This window comes from Lonchura striata, chromosome 2 (genome assembly GCF_050655825.1).
Source record: "Lonchura striata isolate lonStrDom1 chromosome 2, ASM5065582v1, whole genome shotgun sequence".
Classification (NCBI taxonomy): domain Eukaryota; kingdom Metazoa; phylum Chordata; class Aves; order Passeriformes; family Estrildidae; genus Lonchura; species Lonchura striata.
The window spans coordinates 23,582,130-23,609,122 of NC_140704.1; the positions used below are offsets into that span (position 1 = coordinate 23,582,130).

A 26,993-nucleotide genomic window follows, 5' to 3' on the forward strand; every position below is an offset into this window, starting at 1 on the left:
TATTTCCATGTACAATATATCCCCAGCCCTGGAGATGTCCAAAAGCCATCTGGACATCATCCTGGGCAGCTGGCCCTGATTGAGGAGGAATGCTGGAACAAATGACATTTGAAGGTCTCTTTCAACCTCAACCTTAATAGTATTTCTACAAACATCTAATTGAATGTTTCATCTGTCCTACTGGGGGTGGACTTTGTTTCTGAAAGGGTGGCTATTGCCTCAGAAGATCCAGATACTGGATTCTGTTCACAAACCTCTCACTGTCTAATGCCTCAATGTATCCCCTGCAGACCAATTCAGAGTTAACGGGTCTCAATTAATGTGTAGTCAGTGAATGCAATGTATGATAACCTGTCCTTTGTCTGGCCCTTCTCTAAATCCTTAGTTCAAATCTAATTGTGCATTCTCATACCTCTTCCACAATACCTGAGGCCTAATCACTGAATCAAAGTTAATCTAGATTCTGTGAAAATCTAGCTTGTTTTTGGGAGACAGTCAATGTTAGGATAGCTTATAATTTGAAGATGGCTTCCTGCTATAATGGAGAACTTTAGAGTTCTCCATTATACCTGGAAGAAATGCTTTTAGATTTTGAAGTTTACAAAATCATACTGTAAATATAACAAAATTACATTGTTTCCATGTAGCTTTGCATGATCATTGGTGTGCACGGTGAATAAATTTTGTTCCATACTGCCTTGCAGCTGAGATGGTAATAGTAATCAGTAATAGTGCTTTGAATGCTTTCTTTTTAATACTGTATTAGAGACTAACTTGAAACTATTAGACATAAATTATCTTTCTTTATCTTCTTCAAGCCATATGAGGGGCTAAGACTCCAAGACCTGCGAAGGCTTAAGGACATGCTGATCGTGGAATCTGCTGACATGCTCCAAGCCCCGCTCTTTACTGCAGAAGCTCTACTTCGGGCACATGGTAATCCCAAACCTTAAAGTCTAAATAAACTGCTTTCAGCAAATGCAAAACCACAGTTTTATGTTTGCACTTTATTTCCAAGGAAAAGAGAAGTAATGGTTAATAGCAGGAAACAGACCACACAGTACTTCAGAAAGAAGTACAGCTGCAGTATGTCAAAAACATTGAGGCAGACGGGGAAGCTGATAGAAAAGTGATTCAAACTAGGAATTATAATGGAAGACAGTTTAACTTCAGCAGTGTGGAAAAACAGAAACACCCTCTTTTGGTGAGAGAGACACAGGAGTAAAACTTACATAGTTTTTATGTCAAAAAAGTAAAATTCATCAAACCTATTTTTGTCTGACTGTTGGTTTTCTGCCACTATGTATTTGTGTATAAAACCAGATCAACATTTTAAAATTTATTTTTTATTGCAATAAAAGCAGTCTGACCATTGTAATAAGTGGTTGGAAATTGCCTTGGGTTTAAATTATATGAGTGTATGTCCTTTGGAGGATTTTTTATAGTTACACTTTGTATACAGGGTATGCTTTTCCATGTGCATATCTGTAACTAGTTTATTTTCACTGAAATAAATCTATATTCTTTTTCAAGTTAAGCTGGGGTTGTCAGAAAGGGAATATACTGGATTCAGTGTGTTTTCTTCAGACAAAAGTATCTCTGAAACTCGGTGTAAGCTTTAGGCTTTGACTGAATGATTCACAACTTATGCTTACTGAAGCATCTGCATTGTTACTTTATGCCAAAGGAACTACTCAGGCAGTTAATGGTTTGTATGCTCATCACTGTGTTGCTGGATTAGGCTTTCATACCCTATTATTTTTGTGTTCTCCTTGTTAAAGTCAGTGGGAGAGAGAAAAGTGAAATAGAAAGACATTATTTTAAACCCACAGCTTTTTGTACACTTTAATGAGGAGTTGTGGTACCTGAAACTCATCTCTTTTACATTATTTTCCATAGCTGGTATTTGTGTTCCTTTTAACATTGAGTTAAGTAACCATTATGATAATATTTAAGGCACAGTCCTTGCATATATATATATATTATTATGTTGATTCTTTGTTTAATTCTTATATTATATTTATAATATGTGCAATATTTGAATGCTATGTTGTATTCCCAGAATAGTCTTAGTAAGGCTAAAAATCATAAATATTTGACTGCATAGTCTTCATAACTTGGGCAGATATTTGGAAGAGGAAAATTGTTCAAATTGTTCAGACTCTCAGCTCAGTCTGCAAGTAGTTGAAAATCAGTGAGGTTGATGTAAATGGTGGAGAAATGTCCACCAACATCTAGCAAGCAGGAATTGAAAATTGAGAAGAAATCAGTCTGTGTTGGAAAGGTCATTCTACTGATGTTGCCTTAGTGATGTTCTGGTAACTTAATGCAATTGGCCAGTGCTCAGAAAGAAGCACAGACAATTAGCAAGTCATGAAAAAATCAACTATTTTGTCTGTAGCTGTATTGATTCAGCTTAGTAAAGGAAATAACTCAGGTGTTTACAGAGGTTTAGAGAATAAACATCAAATGAGAAATTGTAATGTTTTTGCATTAAATTTTGAAATTCACAGAGGAATAATGTGAAATCTTGGTTTAATTCACACAAGGTATGAAAAGCATGTTTTAAATTCTTGGAAAGATCATACTTATATAATGTTTAATAGTGTACAGGTGTATAATACTTAATCCACCAGACTTTGCTTTCTTTTATTGTATAACTATATCAAGTTATTGACACAGACACTAAGAGAGTATTTTCCTTTTTTTCTTTTATTTGAGACAGAAGTATGTAGTATTAAAGCCAAGATTAGAAAAAATATTATTGTGGCAGTCATGAAAGCTTTACAGTTTTTCTACAAGTGTATTTTTAACATTGTTTCTCTTCTAATTCAGTATACAGCAATGGATTTCAGGATAAAAACAGGCAATTCAACAAATATACCTTGTATTTTACTAAAATTCATAAGTTAGTAAAGAGAACAAAGTGGATCTATTTAGTGATATCTCTTAGTCCTTACCTATTTTAAAGATACAGTACAACAGAGAAAGTCAAGAAAATTTCTAGCAAATTTTATCTGTATCTTAACATCAGTCAGCCCGCTCTGAAAGGTTATAAACTCAGGGTAGTATGAAAAAATGCTGATAAAATTTGTAAGTTTTGATGTGTAAGTGTGTGGATCCATATCTTTAAACAAATGAAATTAAACTAACCCGTGATATGTTTTAGCTTAGATAAGTAAGGAACTGATCAATAAATCACTTGCAGCTCAAATAGTTTTTTTTTTACAGAGGCAATACTTTTACTATGTATTGCTTAGAACACATCTTTTTTTTCTCAGCACTAATACAGGATAGGAGAACTATCTTTTCCTTATAAAAATAAAATTAAATAAAAATAAAACATCTTCTGGTTAATAACATTGATGTTTCTTTGAGAGTACGCAGCACTTCAAAAAATCCCCAAACTTTAGTTATTTAAAGCAGTAGGAAAAAATTGGGAAATTTCTAACAGTTTATGAAATTCAAATTTGTCAGATCTGTGTGTAGCGTTGATGAGTTTAGATTAAAATCTGTATAGGAATTTGATAGATTTATACTTAAATGAGAACTTTCAAGTATTTTGGGTAGAAAAAACCTGCAATTCTGAAGATATCTTTAGTATTAATCTTAAGAATCAGAAACAGAATGCATTTCAAACAATTATATTATATATTGTTTCACTAGTTGTTTTTTGTATATAAATAGGCAGTGTTAATTATGAATAAAAATAAAGTATTCACTAACAAGTGCAGAATAAAATGTAGTGAGAATATATGAAATTTTCTTTGTTCTTAGGTGGATTCCCACCCCCCCCCCCCTCCCCCAGAAACACATTTATAGGTATATATATATATAAAGACTGGGAATTCATTAAATCACAAATCTTTTTGTAATCTTAGTATTTTTCCTGTATATCCTGGCTTCATTAAAAAAATAAAAAAAAACAACCCCAAAAAACCAAAAAAACCCACAACATAAAATTGAATCCATATTAAACAATTTTTTTTTTTTAATAGAAAGAAAAAATAATGAAAATTCATTGGTGTGAGGGTTGGTCTATTTTCATCTGTCTGTGATAGTACAGTTCTGGTTTTCAGCTGAGTCTTCTAGCTACTACAACTGCTGTAAATAAATAACAAAAATATGTTAAGACATATTACAGGGAAAGGAGATGTTTGTGATGCAGTTATTTACAAAAATGCATTGCATTACAAATTATCTTGGCGTGTGTTCTCTGAAATGGAATGTCTGAAGTTCCATTCGATTACACTTCATTATAGTTATTTATTTAAATTTTTTTTTTGTTTAGTGTTCTTTTGAGGATGCAGTTACAAAATACATTTTAAACATTGTCAGTTGCATAATTTCCTGTATCTCTATATTTCTCGAAGACTGGGACAGGGAGAAGTTACTGGAAGCCTGGATGTGTAACCCGGAGCACTGCTGCCAGCGTTCCGGGGTTCAGATGCCAACGCCCCCTCCGAGCGGGTACAACGCGTGGGACACGCTCCCGTCCCCACGGACCCCACGCACCACTCGCTCTTCCATCACTTCCCCTGATGAAATCAGCCCCTCACCAGGAGACATGGAGACAGCTGTGGTAAATTTATAAATAGATCTTAAACCAGCAGGGCAAAACAGCTGATTTCTAAACGCAGTGCACCTGTGTAGACAGGGCAGCTGCCAAAAATACCTTTGTGAAAGTATAAAGTGTTTCTCTTTCCAAAAGTGAAAAAGCAGAGAAACAGAGAAACACTTCTCTGTTGAGAAGTTGACACCTTAAACATTCTATATGATAAAACGGTTCAGCATCTGGCAAATGGAAACCATTCTGTTTTTACCTTGGCTGTCATTCACAAACTCTCATTTTAGACAGCTACAGTCACATCAGTGCATTTGGCTCTTTTGAACTTTTCATCTCATCCCTATCAAGATGTTCACTTTTATTGTATCCATTTCCCTGAATGTACGCAGTTCTGTGAACCCTGCCTTTTGAAAATTTTTTCTTTAGAAAACAAAATTGTCTTTGTCTGCATTTTGAAATGTCAGCCCACTAGTGTACTGTAAGCTTATAATTACTTTTACTATGTGTGGGCTGCTTCAAGCAGTTTACAAAGCTATTGCAAATTTGAAATATGAAAGCGCCTTTCATTAAAATCAGTGTGGCTCTTTTGGAAGACAGAGTTCTCTTTTTAATAATCCACAGCTGCAGCATTATAAAACTATTGCTCCATGATCTAAGCATTTTCTTAGAATATTACGTGCAGTCTTTCAGATGGATAATCGCAAAATCTCATATTAAAATTAAATCACATAGAAATATTTTATTTCTTTAATTGTAAAATGCTGTAAAATGCTCTATAGAAGGTATATTGTTATTGTACATTTATTTCCAATAGCAGTTAAATATGGTCCGCGAATAATTTCTAATTAAAATGTTGAACAGGAGATTATATATCCTCAGTTTTACATTGTGTGTTTTGTTTTTCATTGATGGTCTATAAGCCAGGAATGCAGGTGTGGATAATGATTGCCATTATAGATCTAGTGTGTCTCAATCCAGGTCCAGAGTTACACATTTAATGTTCCTGTTTGTTTAAGAATCTTATCTGAACTACCAAATCTCATTTTGCCAGGAAAATGAAAACTAAAAGGAATAGATAAAATAAAGCTACAAGGTATAAGGCTCCTTTACATGTTTTGCATTTGCATCTTATTTTATAAATAGTTCCAGTAAACATTTTTATTTGATGTTTTAACTTGGGTCTTCATTAAATTCCTTACTTTAAAGATACATTTTGAACAAAATTCACAGCTCATATAAATTTAATAGAAGTTATTTTTAATGCATTTTCAACTTCTAAAATATTTATTTTTGGCAAGATAATAAGTTTAAATGAATGAAGGAACAATACATATCTTCACTGAGTTTAACACTTAAAAGGCCATTATTTTTTTGTTTGATTTCGTTTTGGCTGTAATGTAAGTGCTTTTAAAGTCACATACCACAGGCTAACTTTCTGAAGCTGTCCTATGTGTATATAATACCTAATGCATTCGAAGTTGAAATGCATTTTCATGGTGTCTTTGTTTCAATGAAAAGAAAAATAATTTTTTATTTCTTGAAGAGCATTAGTATTTATTTCCACACATAACTAGTGAGTATTTTCACACATAAGCAGTGAGTATTTTCATCCCTACTCTTTGACTCTATCAGAGTAAGGGTCTCAGTATTCAGTGTTATTTTTCTTTAGTGCCTTCTTCTGTAAAATTCAGCAATTATATCTTATAGTGGGGTATTTGTAGTGTAACTTATTCTTCATTTTGATCAAAAACCTCTATTTTAAAAAATTATATATATGTAGGTTATTACTTAAAGTATTTTCTGCCACTGCTGTGCACTCAAACTGCTCCACCTTGATTTAGACCTGAGTGTGTGAGATGCTAAACATTTCCTGTAGCCTCTGTCATCTCCAAACTGATTTCTGGCTGTGTGTGAAGCTGGTGAAAAACACAGCTCCATTTGGACCTAGAACTCTGAGATTCCAACACTCTGCAGAGTGAAGCACTTCCTGAGCTCAAGGACACTGCAAAAAGCAGCCCAAAATGTGCTCTCTGGATAGAGAGTTATAAAAACAGAGATACCAAGTCTTTCCCATTCATATAGCTTAGTTAACTTTTTTTTCTGGATACAGTTAGATTTTTTTCCCCCTACCAAACACTGCTTTAAATTTTTGCTGAGATTTTCCAACATAACTCATTCTGCTAACAATACAAAAAGCTTTAGGGTATTTGTTAATCAAAAGCATTTTTGTCATTTACAGTGTGACATTTGTATGTGTAATATTTCTGTGTTTGAAGACCCAGTGGATATGCCTTGTGGACATGACTTCTGCAGAGCTTGCTGGGAGGCGTGAGTATCTGTACTTCTCCATCATGTGAGAAACTTTCATACTTGCTGTGTTGAGGAGGAAAGGACAGAGACTTTAAACAGCTAATGCTGAAGTACTGTTTGGGTTTCACAGAATTGCTGGTTTGAACCTATGGACTATTTTAATTGTCACTCAATCAACCATTACTGGTTTAGGCTTATGTAATGTTTGTTTAGGTCCTGACTACGCAAGATTCTTAATCAAATGTTTTAAGCTTGTGTGTAAATAGATAAGCCTACTCTTGATTTGCTCAGTGAGTGTGTGTGGTGTTGGCACCATTGGGGTTTACAGTTTCTAAATTAAGCACATGCTTAATTCCATCTCTGGGTTTAGTACACTAAACTTAGGCATTGTGAATCCATTTCCAATCAGAAAAGCAATTAAAATTCTTTCTTTATGTTGAGAGTTAATAACTGAGGGGTAGATTTCACTTAGAAGTTCTATTAATCTAATGCTCTTGTTACTGCATAGGTCAGAGTAGTCATGCCAGTGAAAAACTCAGACATGGATAATTAGGGTAGTATAAATATTAATCATATTTCCCAGGAATAATTGTATTTGTATGCAGTGCTTTGTATTCATCTGTGTCGCCATTCAGGAGATTGTACTACTTGATCTCTGCTCCTGTAGTGTCTTGTTACAGCACCATTTCTGCACAGCTATTCCTACTGCAGATCAACCCCATTCCTATGAACCCATAGTTCTGGTGCTAAGGAAGAAAACTTTCTTTTCCACATGAGCTTTCCAAAGGCAGTTCTTTTCAGTGGCAAGAAAATTGTTAGTTGTGAGTCTCTTGCCTTGCAAATCCCTTGGCAGAATGTAGGAGTTACCAAGAGATCGCTGGTTTGACGTGGTGCTTCTAATTTGGCTGCTGGACTGTGTGTCCTTTGTGCAGGACACAGGGGCCAGCTCAGAGCCACAGGCTCAGAGCCACAGTTCAATGGCAAGTATTTGTGGTGGCACACTGAGGGTGGAATTCATCTTTCTGAGCCAGTCATTCCTAAGTCACTTGGGTTATAGCCAGGACTGAGTTACCCAACTCTAAGATACAAATCTAAGATGGGATGTATTGACAGGTATCTCTGCCTTAACTATTGAAGGATCTCAGATGACTACCTTAGAATAACTGCCTATCCTTTAAATGATTAAAGTTAGAATGGTGGCATCCTTGTTGGCAGAATAATAAACCTGTTACAGCATTCAAACTAAACAACAGCACATTTTTGAGCTTGTTCTGTGTTTAGACATTTGTGTCCAAAAACAGGCCTAGTTTTATTAGCACAGTTGTAGAAAATAATTGTGTATTAAATTAATTATTTCCTAGATTAATTACACTTGCATATTCTGTTTCTGATTTAAGGTAGAAATAATGCTCAGTTTAATTAAACAATAAAGAACTGTGTGATAAATGGCAAGGATGGAAACCACAAACATTGGGCTAAATACTGCTGATGATGCTCACATTTGAACCATGACAATGTTATTTTTTTTAATTATGCTGTTCATCAAATTTGTAGCTCTTTTAAGCAGAAAGGGATACTTTTATTTCTCTGTTTGAAAAGTATTTATTGTGAATACCTGTGAACATAAGTGTAAAGTACTCAACAGCCTTTTCACTTTTACTTTCTATTCACAAATACCAACTGGAAAAATTCTGGCAGATTTTTGAATCTGAAAATTCAGGAGGGTGAAGCTCACAACATTTTTTGCCCAGCATATGATTGTTTCCAGCTTGTGCCTGTAGACATCATAGAAAGTGTGGTTTCCAAGGAGATGGACAAGCGATACCTTCAATTTGACATTAAGGTAAATTATCAAACTGTTCTTGTACTCTTGAACTCTATTCCATTTTATAAAAGGTAACTTAAAACTTCTGTATGAAAGGCTGCAATATATCTGGAATTTTCCAAGTAGAAATTCATAAACAAATATGTGCACATATGTATTGGCTCTTATGTAGCATAATATCAATGTTTGCCATATCACGGAGAAAAAAATAAAGAACATTTTTTATATATTCCTTAAGTAGAAATGCCATATTTCCATAGTACATTTCCTAATGCAGTATTAATAAAATAATTTTATCAACTCATTTTCATAGCAGGTGATATGAAGGTTTTAATCACTCAGAGTTGTGTTCGCAATTTGAAATTTTTAAAGTTTTCAGATTGTTTTTACTGTATTCAGAAATGGCATGTGTTTCCTTTTATAAAACTTCCTAGTACTATGCTTGATATGATTACTGTATATGGGTGAAGGAGTAGGAAAATATTGATTTGATTTTCCTGGGTTTTTTAATGTATTTGTTTTCATCATTGCAATTTGTTTTTAAAAACAATCTTTTAATTTAGCTTTCTTCTTTTATACTAGTGTAGTAATGAACTAGTCTTGAGAAATGTGCTACTTTATCAGTGGCAGGGCAGAAGTAGATATTTTTTTCATTTACAGTACAGTACTTTCTCTGCAACAAGTCTCTTTATTGCACAATGAGATGCAAATTAAATTAACAGATCTGATTCATATTTTGCATATTTTATTTTGACTGTTGATCAGAATAGGTTCAAAACAAAGTAGTGGAAGTTCCTTTTTTTCTCCTCAGAGAAAAAGAAGACTTGTTACATTAACCAAAAATACGGGAAATAAATTACTGAGTTAGTCTAGTTCTGATTTCTGGTTTATTGTGGGATATTTGTTTAATCAGTAAGGTTTTCATTCTTTCCAACTGAAAGAATCAGTTCTGCTAATGAGTGTATTGTCAGTGCATATATAGTAGTTTACTGTAAGCCACATTACAAAGGAATTAACTTGCAGAGATTGAACTTTTGTTTGGAATGTAAGTAATTTCATTCTTAGTGTAAGTCTGAAGTACTGTTGTTACTAAAGAAAATGCTGAGTTTCAATTACTCCCTTTCTATAACTATATTTAAAAGTCTATCCTTGTAGCTACAAGACTGTCCTTATTGTTTTTTTGCTTTGTTCCTTCAAAGGAGGACTATGAATACAGATTGTTTTATATCAAGGATGAAATCTGATCTTATGTGGTAAATTTTTTTCTTTTTCTCGTTTTTTTCCCCACAGGCCTTTGTTGAAAATAATCCTGCTATTAAGTGGTGTCCTATACCTGGCTGTGAAAGAGCAGTAAGGCTGACAAGACAAGGGTCAAATTCAACAGGATCAGACACACTTAGCTTCCCTATGCTAAAAGCCCCTGCTGTAGATTGTGGGAAAGGACATCTTTTTTGCTGGTTAGTACTGGAAACTCACCTGCCTCTACATAAACTCACAGTTACTGCTATTCCAGGGACTCATTAAAAAGTTCCACATGACATCAAGAGTGCAACAGAAATTAGTATGGAAGGATAAATGACTGTACTATCCTCTATCCATGCACTACTCAAATATTGTGGTATTTTGGGGCACTGCAAAGATTTATAATCCAGTAGTCATTATTGTCTCTGTTAGGTGCAAAATAACAGCATAGAGTGTTGTGATGTTCTGTTCTGAGGAAACAGAGGAAAAGTGGGATACTGGAACAGGGATGTTTGTGTCTGGATAATTGTATGATCAAAACATGGCACTTTCTCTGTTGTAGTCTAGAAAACCAGCGATGTTTATCTCTTTCTGAATTTTGCTAGAATCACATCAAAGAAGCTGGAGTTTAAGTGGGGCCTTGAAGTACCATTTCCTTCACACATAACTATTCTGTTTGCAGGATCATTCCAACCTTTGTTTTACTTGAAGTTCAGCACTTTTTCTTTCTTCTACTGTGTTTTAAGATGACTATGAGCCCAAGAAGGAATAAAAAACCAGATATTTTTTTAAAACATCCCTCAGATTGCTGATCTTCAGCACTTCCTAGAAAAGGACATAACAGTATCAAAGAAAGTAAAAAAAAAAAATTGGCATATTTTTCCTTGACATTATCAGACTGACAATTTATGACTGTTGTAGTGGGACATTTTTATGTTCTGGGAAAGTGAAAAAGGGTCAACCAAAGTACAGACATTCAGATAAGTTCAGCAATTCTTCTTTTCATTTTTCAATTGAAACTATTATACAAGGACAACTATTATACAACTATTATACTATTATCCTAAATCATCTTCTTCATTCCAAGTATCATAATTCTTAATGGAAGATACCTCTGATTTTAGTTCTTTTTCCATATGAATGAAAGGAAGAAGGGGAAAAAAAAAAAACTAAAGCACACCTGATGAAACAAGCACAAAAGCCAGAAAACATTACTTCTTGGGAAGAGATTATTTACAATGGACGGAGAACTCAGAAAGAAACAAATCCCATGGAAACAAACCAGAAAATGTTTTCTACCAATGAACACACAAAAATCAAAACCATAAAAGAATAAAACTTAGTGCTATGCCACAAGCAAGTGCCATCCTCTCATCCTTGCTTCTGATGGTAGAGAATCAATTTTTCTATTAACCTGAAGGAATCTGACACCACTTCAGTGTCATATTGACATTAACCTTCAGACAGTGGCAGCTTCTGATTCCTTTACATGGACTGAATGTGCTAGCTCCCTAGAATGTTCTCTGAGAGTGAAAATATCCTCTGAGTGACCAATTTTCAGGAGAAATTGAGTTTTTACATTTCCTGATAATATTTCCGTATATTCTTTTTACATTAATGCTTTGAAATACTGGACAAGCAAATATAGTTAAGGTCTTGAAAAATACTTCAGGTTAGCAACAAAATGTCCAAGAAGGCCTTTCCAAAGCCTCTTTTTTCATCCTCACAAAAGTGAATGGAGAGTTTCAGCAATGGCAAGAAAGTTCTGCTAGCAACAAAAGCATCCTGTAGTACCTCAAATCAGAACCATTTGCTAAGGACACCACACTAGCCCTACAGTACAAAATCTCTATGCATGAATGTGTTCCTCTGGAGAAAAAGCGTATTCTCAGTTCAAGAGTTTTCATCATTACTGTGTGTTTAAAGGGAGCTTGCTTTGTCTCTTTAAATGTCAATCAGCACATCTCACAGTCCCATGTTTCTGTCAGTTCTGCAAGTTTTACCCCAGTAATCTACAGCTTAGACATTGCAATAGCAATTGATGCTGCATTTAGGAAGAGATTCTTCTGAATTGATGTATTAAGAAACAAACCTCTAGATAATCACTTTTTTCATATCTATAGCCTTCCTGAAAAGAAAATTCTCTGAATCTATTGAGCAATTTCCTTTTTTCCCCTTTTTAATGTAGGAGTAGGAATGTTCCTCTTCAATTCAGTTTCCTAGAATTTACTCAGTTTTCATTACACACCACTAACAGCATCTTGAACAAAATGTAATCAATGGTGGCAAATACAATTCCCTTTCAGAAAAAGTATTCTGAATTATTTAAATGTGGCATACATTAAAACTGTGCACAAATCCTACATCAGTTTTATTATCGGATCCGTTCAACATGTTAGAACCCCCTTCAAGCAGTTTCAGAAGCACAAGGAATGGTAGCAAGCAGACACTTATGGAAAATGGTCTAATTTTGTACCCTCAGCCCTCACCCCTTTCACCCTAGATACAGGCAAGGGGCAGTCTCACTCTGCAGGAGCAACAGCTTCTCAGGTGCACTGAGGACGTCAGTTATAAGTTGAAACAGTGTTTTGCTGTTTTGGTTCAAAATATATTGTTGTGAGAGGGAAAAAATCCAAAACAACATTCTTCTTTCAGCCCTTCCATGAATTTTAACTTGTTGTGTTGAAACTTGCTACAATTTTAATAAGCATGTGTTGTGCCTTCATAGAAATCATCCTGCTGAGTATTGAGCAAGGCGTCTGGGGAGGCTCCTGCTGTTAATTGGCACAGCTGCTCGTGTTAGTTCCTTTCATTCACTGCTGTCTATCCAAAATAAAACTTTCATAAAAACTTTCATGAACAGTAGGCTTAATGTTCTTACTCTAGTAAAATGACATCCCAGCATAAAAATGCTTGTTTTGGGTGGGATGAGGAAAGAGCTTCTTCCATGAGAAGTTGTTATTGAACAACTGTTGTAACTGTTACATATAGATAGATAAAGATATAAAGGTTTAGATATAGATATGACTGAACTTCATTAAAAATCCAGAAATCTACAAATTTGAAAGTACCAAAGACACATGACCCTCCTCCCACCCCCCCATAAAAGATTGACTAATCAATCAGCTTTTAACTTAAAACCGAGCTTGTCAGTGTTAAATCTTTGTTAGTTTCAGTCCTTTCTGACAACAAATACTGTATACAGTGAGAGGGTCTTGGCACTGTCGAAGTCAATGATTGAAGTGTCTTACTGTCCCACAGATGTGAAAGGTGTTAACTTTCAACCAAGGCTGAAATCACCTTATTAGAGGCCAGTTATTCATTCTAGTACAATCTTTCCCAGCTAAGATCTTAAGTCCAAACCAGAGATGAATGTATGCTGAATTTAAGCTTTTTTGTTAGCAGACTAGCTAAGGGAAAAAAAGTTCAAAACTGTTCCCATAACCTTTTCTTTCTTCCTGAATTCCTGCTTAAAATGTGGACAAGGGCAAGCAGAAGAGTATTGATGTAGCTTGTGAACCTGCACTACAAGAGAGCAGTTCACCACTGGATCTGCAGCAGACTTGTGTGCTCTGATGCAGCTGGTGACCATCTCAAATTATTTGCTTTGATATGGCAGATGTCTGAGGCTATTTGCTGCCATTCCAGTAGAAAAAAAGAAGCTATTACAAATCCAGAGTGTATATTGACACATCCACAATGAAGCACCATCTGGAAGCCATATATCTGCTGCCACTCTGTAGTAGTGATTGCCATCCTTAATCCTAGTAGGAACTTCAGGAGAAGCTCAAGAGACTCATTACTCCACTGTGTCCGTGTAAATAAGTTCAAGCCCCCATTTAAGAAGATCTGGTGGAAGGAGTAAATATCCATAAATACTTAGTAATGGTGTTGAAAGGCTTTGATCTTGTTCTCGATTAAAAGCTTGAATCTAGTTAAAGGTTAATTATTGCAACTGAACAGATGCAAGTAGTTCTACATAAAATATATTTCTACATAAAATATATTTCTGTTATAGCAAACTACCTACTTTTGGATAAACTCTGTAGTCTGGTTTACCTTTATCACAGAAACTATATGAGCACTTTTGTGGCACTAAAATAATACCCAGGTATAAGAACAAACTGCAAGCCAGCTGATTTATTTCAGTTTGTAATTTTAAGAAGCTTCTCTCCTTTCCTGTCCCATTTAAATTCTTTATCAATAATAGTCATCTGTGCTTGTGAGCAAGCAGTCTGAGTGTATTTTAAAACAATGTTATTTAGATTGCTTTTGTTTTTCTGACTTAATTAAATTCTGGACATGTTTTTTTGTTGGTTTCTTTTTTTTTTTTTACCTTGAACCAATTTTGACTTTAAATCTCTGAGTTATAAGAAACTGTGTATACACCTTCTTTTTCAGGGAATGTCTTGGTGAAGCACACGAACCCTGTGACTGCCAGACCTGGAAGGACTGGCTACAGAAAATATCTGAAATGAAACCAGAAGAACGTAAGAGCCATGCAGGGCCAACAGGGAGGGCGTGGGTGTTTTGATGCCATTTTGATCTTTTGTCTTTAGACAGATTTTTTTTTTAGTTGCATAAAGTAAAAAGTGTTTTCAACATTGGTTGAAGAATAGGGTAAAAGGGAAGAAAATTATACCCCTGAACGAGGGGCTACTTACATTTTAACTGCAGCATTATGGTTCTTTGCAGAACATTCCTCCCCACAAATGCATGTGTGGTTCAGTCAGGGTATGCAAAACTCCTTCCCTTTATTTTAAAGCTTTGTTTTATTAATTAGTCAGTTTATTACTGCATATAACTTCATTTACTTTGTCCAATTTTGACTTTTAGCCCAGTCTGCTCATGTGATTGAGTAGTGTTCCTAGTCTACATTAACAAAAAGAGTAAAGATAACACCAATTTGAATACATACTAACTTGGTTACCACAGTTCAGAGCCTTTCCATAGTATGTTACAAATATTTTGGAAAGCATGGAAAATTTTATAAAGAGGCAAAACACACCCTGCTTTTTCAAGCTATACCTCTTGTTTTAATATATTTACTTGCCCCTTTATATATTGTAATTGTAATATATACTGTATATAAATTTGTATTAAAAGAGATCTATGGAAATACATTGAAATAATAAGTGTATTAATATTATACATGTATAAACTAGAAACTGTAATAATAAAATACATGTGAGAAATATGCATAGTGAAAAACTTGAGTATTTTGTCAAGAAACAGGGAAATATGAGTCATTCCTAATCTGATTCTCACAGAAGATTACACAAGTACGATTTCAACCTCTCTGTTTTTGCATGCTCCATATCCTCCTGCCACCTTCCCAAAGTTGTGGGAGTGAGTGAGGCCTATGAGGACGCTGCCAACTGCCTGTGGCTACTGACCAACTCCAAACCTTGCGCCAACTGCAAGTCCCCCATCCAGAAGAACGAGGGCTGCAACCACATGCAGTGTGCAAAGGTGAGAAGGACCCATTGTGGGATTTCTTGAGGAATCAGAATTCAGCTTTGCATGTCCTGTATATAGTTTAGGACCACAAAGGTCCAAAACCTCTGAAGGGTCATGCCTGATAGGTAGTGGAATCTGTTGCAGGAATTAGATAATGAGCAAATGGCATGTTACATGTATTTAGAAAATGTTTTAATGTTTACTGAAATTTGTTTGGCTGACAGGTGTACACTCTAATGACTGAAATTTCATAAACACCTTAGAATAATTACCAGTACAGCATGAAACAAGTAATTGATGGTTTAATCATCATTAATAATGTAGAAGAGAAAGAACAGTTTTAATTGACAGATGTAAGATTTTAAGGAAGGCTTAGATCTAATGAAGGTTTTACCTTACTATATTTTTCTTATGCATTATTTCTCTAACATAGCAACAAAGCAGAGAAGTTTAGGTGGAAAACTGTAAACAGGAATTAATCAGTAGGTATGAAAAGACAGAAAAGAGTGATTCCAAAGAAAATTTATTGATGACAGCAGCCAGAAAATTAGTCACAAGTTTGCACTGTGCTACCAAAATAGGAAAAATATTTTTGCCATGAGTTCAGTATCATTTGAAAATGTTTTTTCGCTCAACTTAGTTAAAAGCAGCATATTTAGACATTTCTTTATGCCAGAAATATCTTCTATAACTACAACTATTACCTCTTTGAGGAGCATCATTAAAAATAAGAAAGTAGTGAACACTTGACATAGTTGGCCGACAATAAAAGGCTAACAGATTTAATTCTCTTTATTTTTCTGAAAATGTGCAGGTCTCTCTCTATTGCTATGTAGATACCATTTTCTTTATATTGTCACATATCTCTTTGATACAAATTGAAGACTGGGGCTTTTCCTGGCAGCAGAGAACAGTCTCCTACACTTTGATTTATGCCAAATTTGTTGGTTTGGGGTTTTTTGTCATAACCTATTTTAAAAAGAGCTCATAAATTCCATAGTTCTAAAAACTCTATAAGGTATGTTTGTTGCAGCTTTTGCCAGTAAGCTCAGTTGTGGCTTCAGCAAAGTGGCTTCAGGCTGGAGAAGACTTTGGCCAATAAACACTGATGAATGAAAATAATTTGCCATGCTAAGGCACTAGCTGACAATCAGAGGTCTCTTTTCCTTTTTGATGGTTATAGGCAGCTTGAAATATCCTTAAACAGCCAGATTCTTTTGTCATGGTCAAATCTCTGCACAGATAGCAGCTGCCTCCCCTCAGCCTGGTGAGGAAGGTGAGGGAGAGTGTCCTCAACATCATTGCAGGGCTTGGACACAATGAATAGTAGTCACCTCATTTGTTGCTTCTTCTGCTGAAGTGACAATCCCTGATGGAGCTTTTGTCATTTTTTGAAGGGAGGTCTGCTCAAGCTCACTACATGATGGGCTATGGCTGCTTCTTAGCATCTACCATGTACCTTGGTGTAGAGAATACTCCTTACTCATTAAACCCTGTTTTCTGTACTTAAGCAGGCATTTTCTTGATGTTTTATGAGTTCAGCTTCTAACAAGGAAGTGTTTACACCATACTGCTTTCTCACTCCACTATCTATAGTTGTATTTTAAGCTTATGGGTACTTAGATTTCAAGGAACAGGAGGAAGTTCATAGATAATAAATTGCTGCAAGTTTCATGAAACTTGGTAGCTATATGGTGCAGAGACTTCATTTATACTGCCACCAAGAGAGAGGCTGAAATACCTACCCAGCTGTTACCTGCTCAGCAATTACCTGTTCTGCTTGGTTCAGATCATGGCCAAGCAGCAGATGGGATTTGTTAAGCCCAGGTGGTGATGACACAAGGCTCAGCAACCATAAAGACACATAAAACAGAGCTCAGGAGTTAATCATAGAATACGCTGAGTTGGAAGGGATCCACCAGGATTAACAAGTCCAACTCCTGGCCCTGTGCAGGACGTCCCAAGAGTCACACCTAGTGCCTGAGGGCATTGTCCAAACACTTCTTGAACTCTTGCTGTCAGGCTTGCTGCTGTGACCGCTTCTCTGAGGAAGGCCCAACCAGGGCCCAACCACCAGGACCACGAGGTTGGTCCCTCTTCCAGGGCCCAATCACCTTCTGGGTAAAGAAACTTTCCCTGCCTTCGAGGGAGAGGACAGCTCCTCCCAATTTAGTGTAAACTCAGTGTTCTCTCAAGTCCTGTGTCCAGGGAAGCCGTCATGTAACACAGTTCTCCAGCACTGTGCTGGACGTGTTGTCCAGAAGGAGGCTGTGAGAGAGTCTCAAGAGTTCTGCTGGAGTCAGAAAGGTCACATCACCTGGCTCCCCTTGTTCAGCTGGGAGGGTTACCCTGTCACAGAAGGGGATTAGATTTGACTTTCCCTCGTGAAGCTGTGACCAATGACTGCATTGTCCTCCAGGTGTTTTTCAGTACCTCCCAGAGCAATCTTTTCCATGCGGTGCACTGAAGTGAGCTTGACACACAGTAGTTTTCAGGGTTGTCTTTCTTACCCTTCTTGAAAATGATTTTGGGTTTGGGAGGTGTGTAGAAACAGCTAATGTGGTTTTGAATGTCTCATGAGACTGAGATACTGGGAGGAGGGTCGGGACACTGTGTGAATCTTGGGTTCTGAAGAGGCTTTAGGAAATAGGCGAGATTAAAAGATAAATATAATGGATTGGTCAGATGGGAGATAATTTGGGAGAGCTGAGATTGTTGCAGTAGGAACATATATACATAAATTAATAGGAAGTTGAGCTTTATTTGTTCAGTTGCTTGTGAAACATTGTTTCATATGATCTTTTAAATATTTTGCAATTATTTCTTATCATGAATATGAATGGGTTTGAATGGTAGGCAAATGATGCAGTGATACTCAACACTTTATACACAGTTCTTCTTGTACTTCATTCTTGGCACTTCTCACCATTTTTTATAAGCCAACAGTTTTAAAAAATGTTTGAAAACAAGAAGGAACAGCACAATAACAAGAAGAAATATTGTAGTCTTAATTGCTTTTTAGAAGAAAATTAGCACTACTGATTTTTGAAACAAAATTAGCAAAAGTACAGTGCAAGAATTAGATTTCATTCCTTCCTGTAATATATCTAAGTGACTGTATGAAATAACTACAGACAAACACATCTGGTATGGAGTAGGTATTCCTGCAAAGGTTAAACCTATCAAAGGGAGAAGAAATGCAATTTAGTTTATCAAATGCTACTAATAATACTTAAGGCTTAATATTAATTAATGTAAATTTTTTCTCCTCATCTGTAAGACAGATAAAATAAACATAGTTCACCAAATTGTGAAGTCGTTTGCTTATCTGTCCATAAATAGCTTCCAGTTATTTTAGAATTAACTAGCTGAACACTCGCTACTGAATTGAGAATATTTAATACAGTTTGATTTTCTCTGATGCAGAGAAGCCTGAATAAGCCACCTTACACTTCCTTGAAAGGTTTTACCTATTTTGAAAGCACTTTACTCAGTCAGTGTAGAAAAGCCTCACCTGGAAAAGTTTGTGTTCAGACTTCTCTCTTGCTTTAATAGTTGTTATCAATATTTTGTGTCAGGAACACCACCTGACAAAAACAACGTAATTGTGGTTTTTAAAGTAATATTAGGGAAAAAATTTCATTGTTTCCTGTGAATAGTTTCTGTATTATTTAAAGAAATGGGATTAGTTTTCTAAAAATAACAAAAAAACAGGCCTGATCAGCTGTATTTACAATTCAGTTTATTTCCTCCACTTAAAACTTAACATGCAGAGCCAAGACACTCTCATGATCCAAGGAACAAAAATGATGACTGACATGGTTTGATAAACATCACCTGATTAAATAAAATAGGAAGGAGAGTCCTCAGAATTTTTTACAGTCAGAATGCTTTTAAGTTGTCCATAGAGGAATAATGATGCCTAACTACAAATCTAAGTTTCAATTTCTTTTTTTTTTTCTTCTTTTTCCTGTTTTTTTCTGAAGTGCAAATATGACTTTTGCTGGATATGCCTAGAAGAATGGAAGAAGCACAGCTCTTCCACTGGAGGCTACTACAGATGCACTCGCTATGAAGTTATTCAGCATGTAGAGGAGCAGTCCAAGGAGATGACAGTAGAGGTAACAAATGAATGTGTGTATTTTAAAAATAGCACTAAGGTTGCAATTCTCCATTCAGGATAAGTGTAATAAAAATTCTTCCAAACCAGAGTTCCAAATTGAAAAGTACAACCTTAAACATATCAAAGAGACAAAAAGAAAGCACTACTTATTGGTGGATGCATAAGATTTTTGCTTTTGACTTTGTTAACAACCACTGGTGACTTTACTAAAGTCATTTTACTTCTCTGTGACATGGTTTCCTTTTGTAAAATGAGCATGCTGGTCCTGAAATTAGTTGCTGTGCACTACAGAAGACTTAGCCTTAATTTTGCCTTTCAGAAAGTTGCTTTAAACAGCAGGGACTGTCAGTGTATCAATTCATTGGCTGCAGTATTTGCAGCCTTGTGAATTTCGAAAAATAATTTTGTCTCTCTTCTTATATGGCACTCAGCATTGTGCACAATACTTTATATATAGTCTGAGTAGAAAGAGTTCATTATTTAATTATATTTAATGGTGATTGTTATATTAAATGATAAGATTTATTTTGGGTTTTTTTGTCTCTCCATTATTTTCCAGGCTGAAAAGAAGCATAGAAGATTTCAAGAGCTTGATAGATTTATGCACTATTATACAAGATTTAAGAACCATGAACTTAGCTACCAGGTGTGGGTCCAGCCATTTTTCCTGATTTTTTTTCTGTTTTATTAATCCAAAAATAATTATCTTATTGTATTTTATTTATTTTCTTTTTCTAGTTAGAACAGCGCCTTCTAAAAACAGCCAAAGAAAAGATGGAGCAGTTGAGTAGAGCTCTAAGTGGAAGTAAGTATTTGTTGTGATCTGTGCCTTTGATTTGAAATCACATCAACACAGTTATGGCTAAACTGTTCTTTTTTGGATAGCGCTCACATCAAGTCTGCTGTGTGATGTCATCTCTCCAGGACTAGAATTTGTGAACATTGGATGAAAGTTAAATGTACAGTAAATCTTACCTATTCCAAAACTCAAGGAGGAAGTAGCATTAGTAAGATAGAAGCTAATGTTCTGTGCTTATTTCTTTTCCTAAGAACACTGTGCAGTTATTGAGAACTTGCTGCTCTTTACTTGCAAAATATTTAACTGATATGCACAGAAGTAATGCTGACATCAGCAGGAAAATACTTTGCCAATGCTTGTTTCACATTGCAGCTGAGGGAGGCTGTCCTGATACCACATTCATTGAAGATGCAGTGCAAGAGCTTCTAAAAACTCGCCGTATTCTTAAGTGTTCTTATCCATATGGATTCTTTTTGGAGCCTAAAAGCACAAAGAAAGAAATATTTGAACTTATGCAGGTAATACATGAATATATTTTACTTTCCTAATGGCTCTTTATTTTTTTTATATTAGTTATCAATGTCTTTTTGCCATTTTGTTGTATAAAACTGACATGCCTGTTTTATATTTGTAACCTAGTTAGAAAAAGTAGCATATTTTTATATCATTCTGCAGAGGAAAAGGATAAAGACAGATGGAAGGGGAAAGTAAGAATTCTGCTTTCTGAGGGTAACATTTTAGCTTTAGTCTTCATCTCATTCTCTAGCTTATCTTTTCTTTCTTTCCCTTCTGATATGCTTGACAACTGGGAGAAGGCAAAACTGGAGTACCTGGGCCTGCTTCCTCTTTTCCTGTCCCTTGAAGATGTTCAGTATTTCAGAGTGCAGGGAAATCCTGCTCCAAGTTGGAGGACAGAATGTAGTTCAGTAAAAGAGTAGGCTATGGGACAGATATTTTGGGGTATTTTGGTATTTCATAAGGTGTTTTCAGGAAAATGGATATCATTCCCCTCAGTATTTATGGAGCTCTTCCTGATTTGCATTTCCCTGTAAAACTGCTTTTTCTGTATTGCTAACTCCTGCAGACAGACCTAGAAATGGTCACTGAAGACCTTGCACAGAAAGTGAACAGGCCTTACCTTCGGACACCTCGCCATAAAATCATCCGAGCAGCTTGTCTTGTGCAGCAGAAGCGCCAGGAGTTCCTGGCCTCTGTGGCCCGTGGCGTTGCTCCTGCAGACTCTCCAGAAGCACCCAGGCGCAGGTAATCCACCCAGAACGCTGCACCAACCAGTCACAAGAAGTTCTTTTGGTAGCTGCCAAAGTGAGGGAATCCACTGCTGTTCTCTGACTATGAGGTAGATGCTAAGTGTCGTGGTTGTAAATCACTGTGACAGTGGTACTTTCTTGGACATTTCATCCTTGTGGAAAAAACGTGTTTTTCTTTTTGAGGATCACTGCTATGTGTGTTGCAACCTAAATTGCTTCCCCATTTGTGATATATTAATTATTAGATGTCATGGCTTCCATTTTACTTTTTTCCATCAAGATTGCCACTAAATCCCTGGTACACTTCAAAAATCAATCTTAAGTATTTGCTAAACATATCAGGCAGTTCTGGAATAGTCAACAACTTGACTGTAGGGTTTTCAAAATTAATTTTGAATTAAGAATTAAAGGGGAACTCTTGTTAAGTTTAGAGAACTACAGTGGCACTGTTTTACAGATTTCAAAAGGTTTTGAAGCTCTGGAGGTTTTTCATATTTGTTCTACATGTGATGTTGTATCTTTCCATTTTATAGCTTTGCTGGTGGAACATGGGATTGGGAGTATTTAGGATTTGCATCCCCCGAGGTAAACTATTTCTTTTTAATTTTTAAACTTAGTTCTGCATATGCTAGAAACACAGGTATGATCACAGTCTGCATGAAGAGCTTCCTTGAATTGAAGCATTTCAAATTGTTTAAGCTTTCCATTTCCTTTATTTCACAACAGAAGGAAATATATTCATAGCTAATTGTGCAATGACTATAAACAATGCCTCTAACATGGATGTAGTTATCTAAGGTGTTAGCCAAGCTATTTCACATTCATTTTCCAAGCATGAAACCAGTGTTAAAATTGAATATAAACTGCTGTCTGTGTGCTGGAGAGCCTTAAAGTAATAAATGTATTAAATTGTGTAGATTACTTTTGGATGCAATATCAGCTCAGCAGAATTTGACAAAAAGTTTATGAAATTTCCAACCTCTGTCACAACCCCAAAAAAAACATGCAGTCATGCTCCTAAATATTGTTACATATTTCAGATATTTATTTTTATTGTTATGTATTAAGGCAGGATGGAAATTGCATACTCAAATGACATTAATTTCTGCTCCTTTACCAAGAATGAAAATTATAATTTTTAAATTAATATTCTATGAACTCTATATGAGAAAGATAAGTAGTTTTTGAGACTCTGCTCTAAAAAATTAGACGCTTCCTATAAAGATTTCCTTTATCATCTTAATTTTTAGATAATGTTTTGAGAACATTAGATTAAAGCATTCAGTCAGGAAGGAAATTTCTTTTCAATATTTCCTTGTTTGCTGTTTTCTTTCTAGCTAGTCATTGCTAAACATCCTAGAAAACTCCATGTACTTTTTTCCATATATTTCCTTTGCTATTGTTTGTGAGCATCACGCTGGTGAGAACATGGCTCGCTTCTCTACAATAAATCAGTTGCTTCTCCTGTCCAGTTCCTTTAGTTCTTTTGAAATAATCCCACATCTGGCAACATCAAACTCATTGTGATGTTACTGTATGATTGATTGTGATGTTACTGATGACAGTGGAACTGGCTATGAGAAGAAGCTGGTAAGAAATGTGTTGAAAAGCTGTTTAGCAGGAGGTGAAATGCAGCTGTGCTTAGATGATCTGCTTATGAGTTTTTATGGTTTGCCTAAACGTGGCACTGTGTGATGCAAGTTGGTTTCTTTGCTATGTAGCTATCACGAATACTTGCAACCACCTATGCTAAAGGAATTTTATAGAATTAATAATGGTTATCTTTGTTTATTTTAGTGAATTTCACTGCAAAGTATTTTAAGTACTTATTGCAAACAAATGAGAGCTAAGATCTGGTAAGATTAATAAATCTTAGTGTTCAATGATCACTTCCCATGATTCCTTTTCTGATTCAGAGTGGTATAATTATATATTTTTAAAATAATTCAGTTATATTGTTCTATATCAAGGTTTTGTTTTCTGTTGTTTGAGGCTGTGCCTTGCATTTAGAAAATCCCTGAGATCCCTAAAAACTGGAAGAATGTTTTAGAGAAGAATCACTTTATGCTTGCGTTGTTTCTTTATGGTGTTCCATAGACTAACAAGCATATACTACGAGCTGCTGTTGAAGACAGCATATTGGGCTAAATGGACCTTTTGTCTTTAATGTTCTTACAATTTCCATGGATAAAATCTGCCCACACACATGATTTTGTGACTATTCCTTTTGTCTTGCATATGTCATTATGAGTGAGCACTTGGTCTGAGAAAGTTAATGGAAAAAAACATATTCTCATAATACCATCTACATTGATAACATCATTGTGTAAGAGATATAACACGTCTGGATTTAAGTTTTAGGTACTTCAGATGTTGAAGAATTAATATAGGAAAGGAAAACTAATGGTACTGTTATCTTTACCAATTCATTTGGCCAAATGAATCCTTTGGATTACAGATTTCCTAACTTGGAGTTCACAGAAATAAAGAACAATATTCTTTTGAAGAGGAGAGCGAGTACCTGTGTGCACAGTTTTATTGCCTTGTGTGTAGGAATAACTGAAATTACACAGGTTCCGTGTCAGCTGGACACACCAGAAAAGATTCCTGGAAATCTCCCTTCAAGCATAAAACTAGTTCCTTCATATTAGGAAAGATATCCCAAATTGATCCCAGTATTAATATAATTAACCCTTGGGATGTTAGCTTGATGTGGTCAAGAGTCTTTTTCATAAATGCTATATACACTGTCTAAGCACACAATATGAGAAAATACAGGCTGCAGGAGTTCAAATCCATATGGTATGGCTTGTTAGCAGCTCAAGTGAAGTAAAAGTAGAGGACATTTGTAATTCATGGAACAAAAATCCATCGCAGACTGTTCCATAGAAGAGTATCAGATGTGGCTTAAGACATTCTGGAACCATAGTGTCCTGGAGGCTTGGAAAAATATGTATCAAGCCTACCAGCTTTCTGTTGTCTTTTCAAGGTTATTTTCTACCGCCAATTGCTGGCAGAAGAGATTCTGAGATAATCTATTGGTCTAATTCACATCAATTGTTTTTATGTTCTAAAATCAGTGAGTATGCATTTATTAAAAAGTGTGTCAATAGGTGCATATATAAAGTTTGGCATCAAAGATTTTAAACAAGAAATGTGTTCTTGGAATTGTTAAAAAAGGAGATTGCAAGTATTAAAATGTTGGTAGTACATCTAATTTTTTTTTTGCTAATCCATTGTTTTATAGATCTAGGATTACCTTGGATTTTTTTTTTTTTTGTTATTTATGTTAAGCGTCGCATGATACAACTTGCAATTCATTTTTCTGAAAGCAGGTGATTTTATAATAAGCAGATAAAATCACACATTTTTTTCAAAAATGTGGTGCTTGTTACTCAGAAAAATAGCACTGCATGCTGCCCTGTGTTTTGTAACCTTTGGTTTATGCAGGAATATGCTGAATTTCAGTATCGGAGGAGGCACAGACAGCGTCGACGTGGAGATGTGCACAGTCTGCTGAGTAATACTCCAGACCCTGATGACCCCAGTGAGAGTACATTAGGTACGGACCTCTCTGGGCTGGCTTCTTTCTTTCCTGCTTCAGAAATCACTAGTAGTGACCACAGTTTTTGTTCTCCTGTGGATACACTTTCAAGAAGTTTCAAATACATTGCTGTATTTTCCAGGATACAACATAAAGGCTTGTCTCTGCAGTTTTTTTATGTGATCTTAGAAGTGTTGTTGACTTCACTGTGGCTGCTGCTCTTCTAAAAGAGAAATGCATTGATCTTCCCACTAACAACTTCTCAGCTGTCCAGCACAGGTTTGCTTTTCTGAAGAAATTCTGAAGGTCACTCATACATACATCAAGTCTTCTATACCAATGAAAAGAAGCAGTTGTGCATAGAATGTAGAGGCTACAGGCCTGTGGAAGAGTGTCCAAAGGTTGTATTCCAAAACTCTGCTCAGAAGCTGTATTGGCAAAGGCAGCCAGGAGATAAGCTGGCCTGAGCTTTGACTTCCAGAGTGCTGCTCTTCTGAGGGCTGATAGTGCAGTCCCTTAAGGTCTCTCTGTGACTTGGCTGTCTGGGCTGGCTCAGTTCTGCCAGAACCTTAGCACAGGAACAGAAATAGCTTGAATCCAAATCATACTGTGGCACTGTTTCTACAGAGCTACCAGTCTGTGTGCTCAGTCTCTTAGCCATGCTGTACAAACTCTCATTGCTGTGTCTCAGGAACTTAACACATAGCTTGTTCTTTAAAACCGAGAGATCCTTTATTGAGGAGGAAGGATCACATGCATCCTTTATTTTAGAAAAAGTAATCAAAATTTTGGTGAACTTTGCTTCTTCCCTATTACAAACAAAATGCAAAACCATCTTGTTAGTTCAAGGACTAGACTTTGACTGAATGCTTTGGAGATAGTAGTGATGGCCAAGTGCACACTATTAAAGCATGCAAGAGATTATTTTATTTCAGTCTATCACATTTTGAGTTTTGGAGTGGAAAATTCCATTTTCCAAAGTTAAAAGATTTACATTTAGTTTTATTACAGAGCAGTTTTTTCTGGAAACAGCATCTTACATCTATTTTCTGTTGGTTTTAAGAAAACAGCAATGTCAGTAATCGATGAAGAATTCACTAATATCTCTACTCTTAATTGTGCTGCAATGTTACAGTAAAGATTATTATACTGTTAACATTATAGCTGAGGTTTTGTCTTTGAAAGAACAGAGAAATGGGCAAATGGGATTTGTAATCCACCTGCAAATGCATCCTGTATTTGTGTCCACATGCAGTAATTTTCAGGGCTTTCCATAAATTATGTATGTGCCTTAGAAGCACTTTGCCCCTTCTGCCCATGCTTCCAATGGCATAGCCCATGCTTTCACAGAGAAGAGTCTTGAGGGCAGAAAGGACAAATGAGCCAGGCAGTCACTCCTAAAACAGTGGGATTGGTGTTTCACCACTGTGTAAGAGCTGATGTGGATAAGGAGCTGATGTGAATAAAGGAGTAAAATTACACTAGAATCCAAAAGGAAGGAAGAGATTCTGTCAGTAAATCATAGCAGAGGAGGTTTTCTCACTGGTTCTTCAACCACTTTTGTTTCGGTTGTCCAAACAGACACTCAGGAAGGTGGCAGCAGTAGAAGACATGGCACCTCCATGGTGAGTTCAGCTTCTATGGGTATTCTGCACAGCTCTTCGCTTCATGACTATACCCCTGTCAGTCGCTCTGAAAACCAGGATTCTCTTCAGGTATCTCCCCTAATCTCTTTTCCATTCTCTCTGCTTTGCTTGCTCTGCTCTGCTCTGCCTTTTGTGTCATTTTGTCTCTGCAAATTGTCTTAATTCTTCAAGGAAAAAGGAAGAATTACACATTCACAATGGTAAGAATT

The 26,993-nt window shown here is 35.8% G+C and overlaps 1 protein-coding gene across 7 annotated transcripts in view; it reads left to right on the forward strand.

The window, feature by feature from the left end:
* ANKIB1 (ankyrin repeat and IBR domain containing 1) overlaps positions 1–26,993 on the forward strand; it is an 87,234-nt gene that overhangs the window by 57,061 nt on the left and 3,180 nt on the right. For 4 of the 7 annotated variants that reach the window (XM_021551677.4, XM_021551679.4, XM_021551678.4 and 1 more), the window contains exons 5-19: positions 819–936; positions 4,374–4,582; positions 6,807–6,895; positions 8,576–8,720; positions 9,993–10,159; positions 14,346–14,434; positions 15,286–15,416; positions 19,391–19,525; positions 20,087–20,173; positions 20,266–20,332; positions 20,699–20,844; positions 21,411–21,589; positions 22,128–22,179; positions 25,045–25,156; positions 26,720–26,853. In XM_021551677.4, the coding sequence (XP_021407352.2) occupies positions 819–936; positions 4,374–4,582; positions 6,807–6,895; positions 8,576–8,720; positions 9,993–10,159; positions 14,346–14,434; positions 15,286–15,416; positions 19,391–19,525; positions 20,087–20,173; positions 20,266–20,332; positions 20,699–20,844; positions 21,411–21,589; positions 22,128–22,179; positions 25,045–25,156; positions 26,720–26,853 (1,860 nt within the window). The remainder of the gene's footprint in view (positions 1–818; positions 937–4,373; positions 4,583–6,806; positions 6,896–8,575; positions 8,721–9,992; positions 10,160–14,345; positions 14,435–15,285; positions 15,417–19,390; positions 19,526–20,086; positions 20,174–20,265; positions 20,333–20,698; positions 20,845–21,410; positions 21,590–22,127; positions 22,180–25,044; positions 25,157–26,719; positions 26,854–26,993) is intronic. The other 3 variants (XM_021551682.4, XM_021551681.4, XM_085573101.1) reach the window with 3 other exon arrangements.